The sequence below is a fragment of the Leptonotus elevatus genome, chromosome 18, assembly GCF_054856555.1.
Source record: "Leptonotus elevatus isolate MCC_2025b chromosome 18, RoL_Lele_1.0, whole genome shotgun sequence".
In the NCBI taxonomy this organism is placed as follows: Eukaryota; Metazoa; Chordata; class Actinopteri; order Syngnathiformes; family Syngnathidae; genus Leptonotus; species Leptonotus elevatus.
In genome coordinates, this window is record NC_141256.1 from 11,944,481 (window position 1) to 11,957,834 (window position 13,354).

The 13,354-nt window shown below is 43.5% G+C and overlaps 2 protein-coding genes across 2 annotated transcripts; both read left to right on the plus strand.

The window, feature by feature from the left end:
• The first annotated feature begins 946 nt into the window (after window positions 1-946).
• hsp90aa1.1 (heat shock protein 90, alpha (cytosolic), class A member 1, tandem duplicate 1) lies at window positions 947-6,561 on the plus strand. The gene is made up of 11 exons (XM_086060495.1): window positions 947-1,273; window positions 2,120-2,269; window positions 2,387-2,753; window positions 2,838-2,971; window positions 3,048-3,353; window positions 3,435-3,600; window positions 3,684-3,874; window positions 3,955-4,102; window positions 4,194-4,462; window positions 4,536-4,869; window positions 5,465-6,561. The coding sequence occupies exons 2-11, from the start codon at window positions 2,120-2,122 to the stop codon at window positions 5,572-5,574; spliced, it is 2,175 nt and encodes a 724-aa protein (XP_085916621.1). The 5' UTR covers window positions 947-1,273; the 3' UTR covers window positions 5,575-6,561.
• Window positions 6,562-6,790: 229 nt separating this feature from the next.
• On the plus strand, window positions 6,791-12,847 carry LOC147158623 (heat shock protein HSP 90-alpha-like). The gene is made up of 11 exons (XM_086060494.1): window positions 6,791-6,959; window positions 8,291-8,431; window positions 8,841-9,207; window positions 9,288-9,424; window positions 9,946-10,278; window positions 10,441-10,606; window positions 10,688-10,878; window positions 10,953-11,100; window positions 11,186-11,454; window positions 12,049-12,382; window positions 12,478-12,847. Exons 2-11 carry the CDS (start codon window positions 8,291-8,293, stop codon window positions 12,582-12,584), a joined length of 2,193 nt encoding a protein of 730 aa, XP_085916620.1. The 5' UTR covers window positions 6,791-6,959; the 3' UTR covers window positions 12,585-12,847.
• The last annotated feature ends 507 nt before the right edge of the window (window positions 12,848-13,354 follow it).

A 13,354-nucleotide genomic window follows, 5' to 3' on the forward strand; every position in this document is an offset into this window, starting at 1 on the left:
CATGATCCGCAGGTAGTATTTACTCCCCCCTCAACTGCAACTATTTGGATTACATAACATGGAGTGACTTGCAAGTGTCATATATTGCTACGGCCGTATCATCTAGCGTAGTGCCTCCCAACCTATATTGAGCTAAGGTACATATTTTACATTAAAAAAAAAGGGTAGAGCTACCACACAAAGATGTCACGAAACTGTACCTGCTGAGGTGTGGGACACGTCGGTGGCATAGATAGAACAGAACAGCAAATAATGCATTATTTGGAGTAAATTATTTTCATTTCATTTTTGTTTGTCACACCACAAAACAAAAATGTCACAAAAAGTATATACACTGTGGACACACAAACTGGACACTACAATCAATACAAGAAGAAATATGAACACAATTAAGCAATTTGATTATTCCTGCCTTTTTAATCAAATGATTCATCCTAACATGATGTGTATTGATTTTATGCAAAATTGTCATCTCAATGCAACTATTAACACCAACCTGCTCAGTATGTCACCAAACGGGCCAGACTGGCTACAAAATATTATTTCACAGTGCTGAGGAACAGGCACAACTGAGATTATTGCAATGTTTCTTCTTTACATGAAATGAAAAAGATGAAAAATAAAATGAAATGACTTTTTTTTTGTGCAGGTTTTCCCATTTAGTATCTAATAAATAATAAAGATAATTCGGATTCTGATCAAAAACTATTGGAGTGGAAATTAGGCTCGGATCTGAATGAAAAGCTGTTGCAGATTGCTGATTAGTTTTAGAAATTCAGAAATTAAATGCACAGGCTTGTGACTCGTGTACCATATGTGAAAATGTGTGCTTCCAAAAAATAGACATCTTGCCCATAGGCCTGTGTGTGTGTCACAGCAGCTGATAGCAAAGGCAATGCACAGCTGTGAGGACTTGGAGGGCGGGTGGTGCGTAGTGGGGTGGTCTTAGGGCCTAATGGCCAGTCAAGCTATCAGGAAGACTTTGCTGCCCTATAAGGACACACCAGCTTTAGGACTCTGGTGTTTCACTCGCCACCCACTCCAACCACCACCTCCCCCGAACCCCCTGATAGTGGTCGTATCTTCTGGAACCTTCTGAATGGGAGCTTCCAGAAGCCCCCCTCGCTGAGGTATAAAAAGACACCGACGTGTCGTGGGAGCCTGTATCGAGTCCAAAGACACTCACCGACCGGTAGGAGCAGCACAGCACTCAGGCTTAGAACTCTTCACAAAAGCATCGACAAACTCGACCACCACAGAGTTCATAATCAAGGTAAGTCTGAAAAAAGCAGAATGAAACGCAGGGATGTAAATTCTTGTTGTTTTGAAGGAAAATAGCAGAGAAACAAATATTTGTTTCTGGATTGATTGCAGCAATTCAAGGAAAACAATATTCCATGTTGACGAGAGTGTCCAGTAGGACAGATCAGTAGAATGGTGTACCGCGACTATCTTAATGACACCGAAGCATAAGCCAAGCACATGGCATGGAGGGTGACCCTGAGCATAAGCGCAATGGCAGATGCCACAAAAGCAGGAACAGAGCAGGACTTTCATATTTTACATGTGTTTGTGCTACAATATTGTCTCTATATTAAATCGACTCAGATTTTAGTTGAAATCCTTCAACATAGGGGTGTTAGGTAACCCATTGGGGGATGGTCAAAGGTGTTTGATTGACAGGATGAACATGTGCTGTTCCACCATAAGCAGCTGTTAACCCCAGCCCCCCCAATTCCTTCAAGCTATGTGGTAGACTTTATCACCAGAACTAGCGTTGAGATATTAAGATATTTTGAGTTTTATTTGAAAAGGTAACACAGTAGCCTTGTTGTTTGCCAGTCTGTCTCACAGTTCTGAGGTTCAGGCCTTCCAGTGTCAAGTTTGCTTGTACTCCATGTGCTTGGTTGGTTTACTCCAGGTACTCCGGTTTCCACCCACATTCCAAAAACATGTATGTTAAGTTCTTAAAAAATGCTAAAATTGTCTATAGTCCATGCCTAGACTTGTGCTCTGCGATTGGCTGGCGAACCCTCTTGGCCAAAGTCACCTGTGCCCCCAATCCAAAAGAAATTTGATGGATAAACGGATGGTTCATTTGATTTATTTTCTCTGATAGATGCCCGAGAACGCCACACATGCCATGGAGGAGGATATGGAGACCTTTGCGTTCCAGGCTGAGATTGCTCAGCTGATGTCTCTGATCATCAACACCTTTTATTCCAACAAGGAGATCTTCCTCAGGGAGCTCATCTCCAACTCATCTGATGTAAGTGTGCTTCAACACAAAAAACATTGGCCAGCCCAGACGTATTTGAATTCCTAAAAATGTGTATGGTTTTAAAGATTGTGAAACAAAAGACCGTAATGTAATACCCTCTAACAGGCTCTGGATAAAATCCGCTACGAGAGCTTGACCGACCCCAGCAGACTCGACTTCTGCAAGGACCTGAAGATTGAAGTCAGGCCCGACCTGCATGCTCGCACCCTCACCTTGGTAGACACGGGTATCGGCATGACCAAAGCCGACCTGATCAACAACCTGGGCACCATCGCCAAGTCTGGAACCAAAGCGTTCATGGAAGCCCTGCAGGCCGGAGCCGATATCTCCATGATCGGTCAGTTCGGTGTTGGCTTCTACTCAGCCTACCTGGTAGCCGAGAAGGTGACAGTCATCACTAAGCACAACGATGACGAGCAGTATGTGTGGGAGTCTGCGGCCGGTGGCTCGTTCACTGTCCGTGTTGACACTGGTAAATGAAAATTTCACTTAACATTATGTCGCTCAGTGCACTTATTCACAAAGCATTGGTTACCTCTATATTGCTGACTTTCAGGAGAGTCCATTGGCAGAGGCACAAGAGTAATCCTGCACCTCAAAGAAGATCAGACGGAATACTGCGAGGAGAAGCGCATCAAGGAAGTTGTGAAGAAGCACTCTCAGTTCATTGGCTACCCTATCACACTTTATGTAAGGGAGTGTGTTAACACTGTTATTTTTCTGAAATGGAACCAAAAAGATCCTAAAACTGTCCATTATCCTCAAGGTGGAAAAGACGAGAGAGAAGGAGGTGGACCTCGAGCCAGGAGAGAAGGAAGAGGAAGCTGACAAAGATGCTGCAGAGAACAAGGACAAACCGGAGATCGAGGATGTCGGCTCTGATGAGGACGAGGACACCAAGGAGAGCAAGAACAAGAGAAAGAAGAAGGTCAAGGAAAAGTATATGGACCAGGAGGAGCTGAACAAGACTAAGCCCATCTGGACGCGCAATCCTGACGACATCACCAATGAAGAGTACGGCGAGTTCTACAAGAGTCTCACTAACGACTGGGAGGACCACCTGGCTGTCAAAGTAAATGAACGCTGCCGATCTTTGTCAATGTGATTGTTACAACATAATCCATCTAAACTTGTGGCTCTCATTTGTCTGCAGCATTTTTCCGTGGAGGGCCAGTTGGAGTTCCGAGCGCTGCTCTTTGTACCCAGAAGGGCTGCGTTTGATCTCTTTGAGAACAAGAAAAAGAGGAACAACATCAAGCTGTACGTGCGCAGGGTCTTCATCATGGACAACTGCGATGAGCTGATTCCAGAGTATCTCAGTAAGTATCTCGTTCTAAAGGTTCCCCTCAGGTGTTTTGTTACCTTTTTCATCACGCACCAGTTTGGCTTCCTTTCTTCTCAGACTTCTTCAAGGGCGTGGTGGACTCTGAAGATCTGCCCCTGAACATCTCGAGAGAGACGCTGCAGCAGAGTAAGATCCTCAAGGTCATTCGCAAGAACCTGGTCAAAAAGTGCATGGAACTCTTCACGGAGCTCAGCGAAGACAAAGAAAATTACAAGAAGTGCTATGAGCAGTTCTCAAAGAACATCAAGGTAGATTGATCTCAAACTCCACATCCCTCATGGACTCCTACAGACAATGTTAATAAGTTAACGTACATTCATAATTTTAGCTTGGCATCCACGAGGATTCCCAGAACAGGAAGAAACTGTCAGAGATGCTGCGATACTACACTTCTGCTTCTGGAGATGAAATGGTTTCTCTGAAGGACTACGTTTCACGCATGAAGGACAATCAGAAACACATCTACTACATTACAGGTTTGTATTAATTCTGTTGCGATCCCGATTTCCCCACATTTGCAGACTTATTTAGCATGTAAAGCAAATTAACTCCTGACTCTTGAAACAGGCGAGACGAAAGACCAGGTGGCCAACTCCGCCTTTGTGGAACGCCTCCGCAAAGCCGGCTTGGAGGTCATATACATGATCGAGCCCATCGACGAGTACTGCGTCCAGCAGCTGAAGGAGTACGATGGCAAGAACCTGGTCTCGGTCACCAAGGAAGGCCTTGAGCTACCCGAGGATGAGGATGACAAGAAGAAGCAGGAGGAACTCAAGACTAAGTTTGAGAACCTTTGCAAGATCATGAAAGACATCCTCGACAAAAAGATTGAAAAGGTTTGAATGCAAGACACACTGTTTATTATTGCGCTTTCGCTGTGCCAATAACAAAATGCGGCATTCTTTGAAGGTGACAGTTTCCAACCGCCTGGTCTCGTCACCCTGCTGCATTGTCACCAGCACGTACGGCTGGACGGCCAACATGGAGAGAATCATGAAGTCGCAAGCCCTGAGGGACAACTCCACCATGGGCTACATGACAGCCAAGAAGCACCTGGAGATCAATCCCATGCATCCCATTGTGGAGACCTTGAGGGTGAAGGCTGAGGCGGACAAGAACGACAAGGCGGTGAAGGACCTGGTCATCCTCCTGTTCGAGACCGCGCTGCTGTCTTCGGGATTCACGCTGGAGGACCCCCAGACGCATGCCAACCGCATCTACAGGATGATCAAGCTGGGTCTTGGTGAGTGTTTTTCCATCTTCTAAATTTCCCCAGTGTGGGACTAATGAAGGCTATCGTATCTTTCTTAGTTTCTTATAGCTGATCTTACCTTAATAAGAATAAGAATAATGCATCGGGTTTATATAGTGCTTTTCTAGACACTCAAAGACGCTTTACAATGGAATGGATACATTATTCATGCACTCACACATTCACACTGTAGTGGTGGTAAGCTACTTAAGTAGCCACAGCTGCCCTGGGGCAGGCTGACGGAAGCGTGGCTGCCAGTGTGCGCCTACAGCCCCTCCGACCATCACCAAACATTCGTACCTACCATACACCAGTGTGAGTAGCAATGTGTGTGAAATCACATGACTTGGGGAGAGCGGGGATCGAACAGCCGAACTTCTGGTTACTGAACGACCGTCTCTACACCCCTGAGCCATGGCCGCCACAGATTTCTTTAGGTTAGCTTACCTTAGTTAAGCTTAGCTTGTTTTAGCGTATCTTATCTTAGTTTAACTCATGTGATCTTAGTTTATTTGATCTCAACTTAACTTATCCTATATAAATTGCTAAGACACCCAAGTTGCTCACATGAATGTATAATTGCCAGGCATTGACGATGATGACTCGGCAGTCGAAGACATTGCTCAGCCTGCTGAGGAAGACATGCCAGTCCTAGAGGGCGATGATGACACGTCAAGAATGGAGGAAGTCGACTAAACGGTCCACCTGCTTTCATAATACTGTACTACTTTTTGTAACTTATTTAAGTCATTTGTTTCTAAACAGTAACTGTTTGTCACAATAATGTAGAAAAGGTCGCCTATGGAGTTGTTACAATAGTACCTCAGCTGCTTATGTTAAACTACACTAAACAAAACTTCATATTTTTATTTTTACCAAATCCATGCATTGAAGTTTTTGTTCCTTAAGGATAATACAATTCATTTGATGATGTCGCGGTACCCTCGCCTGATCTCCGTTCAGACAGCCTGTGTTTAGATCCCACTGAGTGACAATGTGAATATGAGTCTGAATGGTCGTCAGTTTTTATTGGTAGCCTGTGTTGGCTGTTGGTAGCCCAGTACTCCACGACCCTGAAAAGGATAAGTGATTATAGAAAATGGATGAATGGATGATTATACAGTTCATCCAACCATTTATTTTTTATACCACTTGTGCTCATTCGGGTCGTAGGTCAGCTGGAGCCTATCGCATCCTACGGACAATTCATAAGTCAAAATGGCGGTCTTAGTTGGTGAAAAGAAGCTCTCAGATAAAAAAAAAAAAAAAAGCATTGGATTTTAGATCGTTGCAATTTAATTTGTGAGGATTATTTTGATTTCAAAATATGATGAAATGTCATCTGACTACTATAACAAATCTGCCTGGTTTTTATGCTAGTCACAGGCAAAAAGAATACAATACGCCATTTGTTTTCACCGTGTAAAAGAAGCGTTGCATTACGGAATAACACATGCTAATTTACATTACTGTGCCATGTTATTATCTGAACAAACAAAATACCATTGTTTGGAATAGTGCATTCACTTTCTTTTTGAAATATACTTGACACCTCAAAAAAAATAATGAAGTCACTGGAAATATGTAGCTTGTGTCTTTTTGTAACTTTTTTTTTTAAAAATGAAAGCATTCGAATTTGTAATAAAATCAACTGAGAAATTCAAACGAAATTATTGCCTTGCATGATTACGGTTGCCTTTTATTTCTTCAAGGTAATTGCATCACAAAGTGAAGTTTCGAAATTTAACACGTTTGAACTTTTACCCGATGTTCTGGAACGTTCAGTAAACGCCTCACGGATTTGCATTCCGCCCCTTATGACGTTTCCGCGTCGATAGCTCCCGCCCCTTTTTCCCCGAATGACAGCCAATTTGGGCCAACCAGCGTTCGATGTTTTACCGGCTGTATCGAGGAAGATTCCAGAGAGTTCCAGAAGCTCCTAGGCTGAGCTCAGTTCGACGTTTCTCGAACAGTCTTTGAGGAAAGGCTATATAGAAGAACTCAACACCCCGTTCCTGTCACACTCGCTTGAGCACTTTAACGTCGGAGTTTACGTCCTGAAAAAAAAACTAGGGACCAAGGTAAGGGAGTGAACACCTTTAAATCCTGCGAGCTAAATCGTTTTTATCGCTCACGTTTTGACGGTTTTGTCTCGTATTAAGCTATCGAAATTATGTGTCGTGTTAAGTACTTGTGTTTTGGAGAATTTTTTTTAAATAGGCTCAATAAAAATAATAAAATTCGATTTTAATGTGTGTTGTTTTGTGAATAATCCAAATCCATTATCTGGTGATGTGAATTGCATTCAAGCTAGTAGCCACACAGTCTTTGCAGTATTGTTAGCAGTAGGTAAATGAATAAGATTCCCATTGATTACTTTTCCGCCTTTCTCTGTGTTATATTTACATATGACAACGATTCCTATTTTCTAATTGCTTGTTTCTCGTGAAAGAAGACCACATGGCCCTTGGTGGTGCACTTGCCATACTAGGATTACGAATAGGTGTACAGCATAATACAACACAAAGTTTTAACATTCTACGCACAAATGGTGGTCAAAGAGGCGTTTTTCCATACCGTGCTTAATCATTTTCTTAAAAGACTTTACAATAGAAACTAGAGTACCTTCTAGAAATGTGTAGTTCCCCACTTAAGTCGCTAGGTGGGGCCACCGAGCGCTCAAGATGACATGCAAATGACCGCGTGTCAAATGCAACACATCGGTCATCATTTTGCGATATTTCAAGGTTATGAACGGCGTCACGTGGAACAAGGAAGGAACACTCAGTTACTACTTGACTGGGATTATAAAGGGATTTAAAATTCTCAGATTTGCTTTATTTCACCTCATACAAACACATTAAAAAAAAAGAATTGCTTGCATGGAAACATGAAAAAATGACAGATAATGTGAAAATGTGCTTCCTCTTGGACGTATGTTATTTCTGTCAAAAACATTTTTGCATGCCAGGCCCTTTATTAAATTAAAACTAAATGTTCCAACAATTTAACAAAATCAGCCATTAAACTGTAAGGGCTTGATTGGTGCAAATGTCTGTCTTAGAATACCTCCGCTCCAAAGTTTTCACCATGTGAATAAATTGAACTGTGCAATGAACCAATTACGCCAAAAGCATCGTTGCAGCAGTATGCAATGGGATTTTAGCTTCAAAGGCCAAAGATGGATTAATGACGGGCAGTCTCTTTTACCACCTGTTTTGGGAAACTCGTTAAGTTGTCATAAGTTTTATTTCTCTGCAGTACTGCCCTGCAGGATGATGGATTTTTTTTTTTTTTAAGTTAGCTTAGTTAAGTAGATTCTGTATGTTCGCCACTGACGTATCGACCGTTTTGCATGTTGCGATGGGTAATGAATGCACATTTTAATGAGCATATGTCTCTTGTGCCAAAGATGCCTGAAGACCATCCAATGGAGGAGACGGAGACCTTTGCGTTCCAGGCTGAGATTGCTCAGCTGATGTCTCTGATCATCAACACCTTTTATTCCAACAAGGAGATCTTCCTCAGGGAGCTCATCTCCAACTCCTCTGATGTAAGTTGCTTAATAATGATAGTTATAAATGTGCCAGCTTTGCCTGTGGTCTACTGTGGGAAATTATCTAAATTCACATAACTGGTCAGACGTTTATTTATCACTAATAATTGATAGTCATCTATCTATGATGGCAGTGGCAACATACATATATTGAGAGGCAGAAAAATTAGCTTGTCCACTAGATGGCAGAAGCCACCTATTGCTTTATGGTTAACTAATTTATTTTCAGTATACATGTGATGCTTATTGTGACTTTGTTGTCTGGTATATTGTAAAAATAATAATAATAATAATATCATGTAAACTGTCTTGGCTCCGTCAAGGTTGGGAAACGCTTCACATTGAGTACATTCCATTTAAGAAAACTAGTCATTGAATGCATGAATTCTTTCATTTCTCTCTCAAGGCTTTGGACAAAATCCGCTATGAGAGCCTTACCGACCCCTCCCAGTTGGATATGGGCAAGGAGCTGAAAATCGAAATCATTCCCAACAAAGATGAGCGCACCCTCACCCTGGTCGATACGGGTATTGGCATGACCAAGGCGGACCTGATCAACAACCTGGGCACCATCGCCAAGTCTGGAACCAAGGCGTTCATGGAGGCCCTGCAGGCCGGAGCCGACATTTCCATGATCGGCCAGTTCGGCGTGGGCTTCTATTCGGCCTACCTGGTAGCCGACAAGGTGACGGTCATCACCAAGCACAATGACGATGAGCAGTATGTGTGGGAGTCTGCTGCTGGTGGCTCGTTTACTGTCATGGCAGACAAGAGTAAGTACACACGATGCGCTTAGCACAATTTATCACTTGAAGATTAACTGTAACCCGAGTCGACCTGTCTTGTCATCCAGTAAATGAACCAATTGGTCGTGGAACCAAGGTTATTCTGCACCTGAAGGATGACCAGATGGAATATGTGGACGAGCGGAGGGTCAAAGAGATTGTGAAGAAGCACTCGCAGTTTATTGGCTACCCCATCACACTCTTTGTGAGTAAAATGGACAGTCGGTTGTTAATTTATTGCAGTACTAGTTATCAGTTACAATAAGTTAAAAAGTGCAGCTTCTCTATGGCTGAGTTTGAGAGTTCAAGTCCTTCTGGTTGTGCGCTTTAAGTGTTGTTTTGCGATGGCAATACTAGTATCAGCCGCACTCTAGCAATTACAAGAAATAAAAATAAAAATAAATTTTTTTAGAAACATACAGTACATATTGGAGCAATAGCCTTGTAATTAAAAAAAGTTTAGCTTTTTTTGGGTGGAGAGGGCTTAATGTATCAAAGGTACTAGTGGTATCGGTGACTTACTCAAACCGAATGAATGCTCATGCTGGTATCGGTCCGAAAAAATGGTGGACATAGAGCAACATCATTCATCAGATAATTTCTTTCCTGGGTATGTCGCTTGTTGCCAGGCAGAATTCACTGGTCTCAGTCGTGTAGCTGCCCTAAAGGAATCAGTACTCTATTAAATATGAACCTCTTGGTGACTAACAAGTTGTTTTCCTTCAGGTTGAGAAAGAGAGAGATAAGGAGGTTAGCGATGATGAGGCCGAGGACGAAGGGGAGGAGAAGGAGAAGGAAAAGGAGAAGGACAAGGATGAGGAAGAGCAGGATGACGACCAGCCTGAGGTGGAGGACATCGGTGAGGATGAGGACGAGCACGAGCACGAAAAGTCCTCAGACAAGAAAAAGAAGAAGATCAAGGAGAAGTACATCGATCAAGAGGAGCTGAACAAGACCAAGCCGCTGTGGACGCGCAATGCCGACGATATCACAAACGAGGAGTACGGCGAGTTCTACAAGAGCCTTACGAACGACTGGGAGGAGCATCTGGCTGTCAAGGTTGGTCAGAGGTGGCAAAAAGCACTCACACTCTGTACTTGAAGTAGAAGCAGATACTCAAGTAAAAAATAATAATAATACACCCATTGTGATCCTGATTTGAATTTGAGTTAGTTCCCCTCCCCCAAAAAACGAACAACTCGATACTCTTATTTTCATCAGCACTTCTCAGTGGAGGGCCAGCTGGAGTTCCGCGCCCTGTTGTTTGTGCCTCGCCGCGCTCCTTTTGATCTCTTTGAGAACAAGAAGAAGAAAAACAACATCAAGCTGTACGTGCGCAGGGTCTTCATCATGGACAACTGCGATGAGCTCATTCCAGAGTACCTCAGTGAGTACACACTTGCCACTGATTTTTTTTTTTTTTTTGCTCCAAAAACAAAATGGCTCACCGGTCTGTCTTTGGCTTTAGACTTCATCAAGGGCGTGGTGGACTCTGAGGATCTGCCTCTGAACATCTCCAGAGAGATGCTGCAGCAGAGCAAGATCCTCAAGGTCATCCGCAAGAACCTGGTCAAGAAATGCCTGGAACTCTTCACGGAGCTCAGTGAAGACAATGAAAACTACAAGAAGTGCTATGACCAGTTCTCAAAGAACATCAAGGTTGGTTCATCACAAAGTTCACATCCCTCGAGGACTCCTCAACACCTTGTTACTAACACGCATTTATGTTTTAGCTCGGCATCCACGAGGATTCCCAGAACAGGAAGAAACTGTCCGAGCTGCTGCGCTACTACACCTCCGCTTCTGGGGAGGAGCTGGTTTCCCTGAAGGACTACGTGACGCGCATGAAGGACAACCAAAAACACATCTACTACATCACAGGTGAGCGTGATGCTCATCTCTCCACCTTGACAAAGCAGTTGAAACTATCAAGCCGTGGTAGTTACAAACATGTCTGCGTTGACAGGTGAGACCAAAGACCAGGTTGCCAACTCGGCCTTTGTGGAGCGCCTCCGCAAGGCCGGCTTGGAGGTCATCTACATGATCGAGCCCATCGACGAGTACTGCGTCCAGCAGCTGAAGGAGTTTGAGGGAAAGAACCTGGTCTCGGTCACCAAGGAAGGCCTTGAGCTGCCTGAGGATGAGGACGAAAAGAAGCAGCAGGAGGAGAAGGCGGCTGAGTTTGAAAACCTGTGCAAGATCATGAAGGACATACTTGAGAAGAAAGTGGAGAAGGTAAGCACATCAAACCAAAATAATCAGAATTGGCACCGTCATGAAGTGGAAGCTAAGGCCAGAAGTCTTCTAACACTTAACGGCACAAAGGTTTTGAACTGGTCAAAAATGTCAACATTTGTCTATATCACAAAAAAGATGGTCTGCTTTGAATGTCCTGTCATGGCAACAAAAAGGAAGTAGAAACCTACCAAAATAAAACCAGAAACAGCGCTTAACATGGGGGGCGGGGGGGGGGGGGGTTGTCTAGTAGTCAGTATCAGCTTGAGATGTGTCCCATTTGTCCAAAAAAAAAAAAAACTGAAAAAAAAAAAACACCTACCAAAATAAAACTAACATCAACAAAAACAGGAAGTAGCCTACCAAAATGTAACCAGCAACCTCAGTTGATTTGACCTCATGTATGACAGGCACAAAATGTCCCAGTTTAAGCTCTTGGAGTCACATTGTGACTCAAATGCACTGCTAGATATTCCCACCAACAGAAACGGCAGCTAAAAAACAAAAGGCTGCTATGAGATTTTGACAGCGTGCAATGAAGCCAACCAAGGGAAAACGACTCTGACGTAGTTATTCCCGGATCCTCCTCCACAGGTCATCGTCTCCAACCGCCTGGTGTCATCCCCATGCTGCATCGTGACCAGCACGTACGGCTGGACGGCCAACATGGAGCGGATCATGAAGGCCCAGGCCCTCCGGGACAACTCCACCATGGGCTACATGGCGGCCAAGAAGCACCTAGAAATCAACCCCGAGCATCCCATCATGGGGACGCTGCGGCAGAAGGCCGGGGCGGACAAGAACGACAAGTCCGTCAAGGATTTGGTCATCCTGCTGTTCGAGACCGCGCTGCTGTCGTCGGGCTTCACGCTGGACGACCCACAGACGCACTCCAACCGCATCTACAGGATGATCAAGCTTGGTCTTGGTGAGTAGATGCACAAGATTTTTTTTCTTCTCTCTTTTGACTCACTCGAATTTATTTTGCTATAAATTCTCAATTTCATGTTGGTCTTCTTCTAGGTATCGACGACGATGATCCGACTCCCGACGACACCAGCGCCCCCGTTGAGGAGATGCCGCCACTGGAAGGCGATGACGACACATCCAGGATGGAGGAAGTGGACTAAAACTGCGCCTCATACTTGGCCGATATGTCTCATTAAAGTTCTCCAAGCTCACTGTTAATACTGGAAGATTTCCCTGTTTGGACTTTCCCCCCCTCTTATGCAGTTCTGATTATTTAAAACTTGTCACTTTTTGTATTTGTTTTTTTTATGTTATTGTTGTTGATGCATTCCATGTGTTTGACTTGGAACTGCGTAAAGGCAGTGCAAGAAAGTTAATGCTGTAAAAAGTGGTGGGAACCTTGAATAAACGAACATAATGAAAAGACCGTTTACACTGAATGAAATTAGGGAAACATCAGCTGTTTGTCGTCAGGACCAACAAAGTCTTCTTGTGTAAACACTCAAGAATTGTTGACCTAAATTCACAATCTTAATTGTATTTGTAATACTTATGAAGAAATTATCTTTATTTCTGTTGAGCTATTTTCTTCATTTTGTAGCTTTTCTCTTTGCTGCTCTATATATATGGATATTTGTGTCTAATGGATTTCAGCTTCTTCTTGCAATGTGGCCAGAGCTTTCAGAATCAGCAGTGCAGTTTGGTGTAATCTCAACTATTCTAGCAATAGCAGTTTCTAAAACCAATTGATTTAAAATTTGTCGACACAGGGCCAGAGCACTAAGCAATTGACGAGCTACTACATGCCAAGTGAGCAGCACAAATTAACTTGGAGAATCAGCAACTCTAGTATGTATTTTTGGGGGGTACATTTTTGGGCTGAACATGATTGTAAACTGCTCCAGATGAGAGCCAGCCTACACCTCTCGCG

Bases quoted from the DNA above. Each gene is read 5' to 3' on its own strand.
- LOC147158623 (XM_086060494.1), top strand. From the start codon at position 8,291: ATGCCTGAAGACCATCCAATGGAGGAGACGGAGACCTTTGCGTTCCAG. The intron at 11,101-11,185 runs GTGAGCGTGATG...CTGCGTTGACAG, and splicing joins ACACATCTACTACATCACAG to GTGAGACCAAAGACCAGGTT. The intron at 12,383-12,477 runs GTGAGTAGATGC...GTCTTCTTCTAG, and splicing joins GATGATCAAGCTTGGTCTTG to GTATCGACGACGATGATCCG.
- hsp90aa1.1 (XM_086060495.1), top strand. From the start codon at position 2,120: ATGCCCGAGAACGCCACACATGCCATGGAGGAGGATATGGAGACCTTT. The intron at 3,875-3,954 runs GTAGATTGATCT...TCATAATTTTAG, and splicing joins AGTTCTCAAAGAACATCAAG to CTTGGCATCCACGAGGATTC. The intron at 4,103-4,193 runs GTTTGTATTAAT...CTCTTGAAACAG, and splicing joins ACACATCTACTACATTACAG to GCGAGACGAAAGACCAGGTG.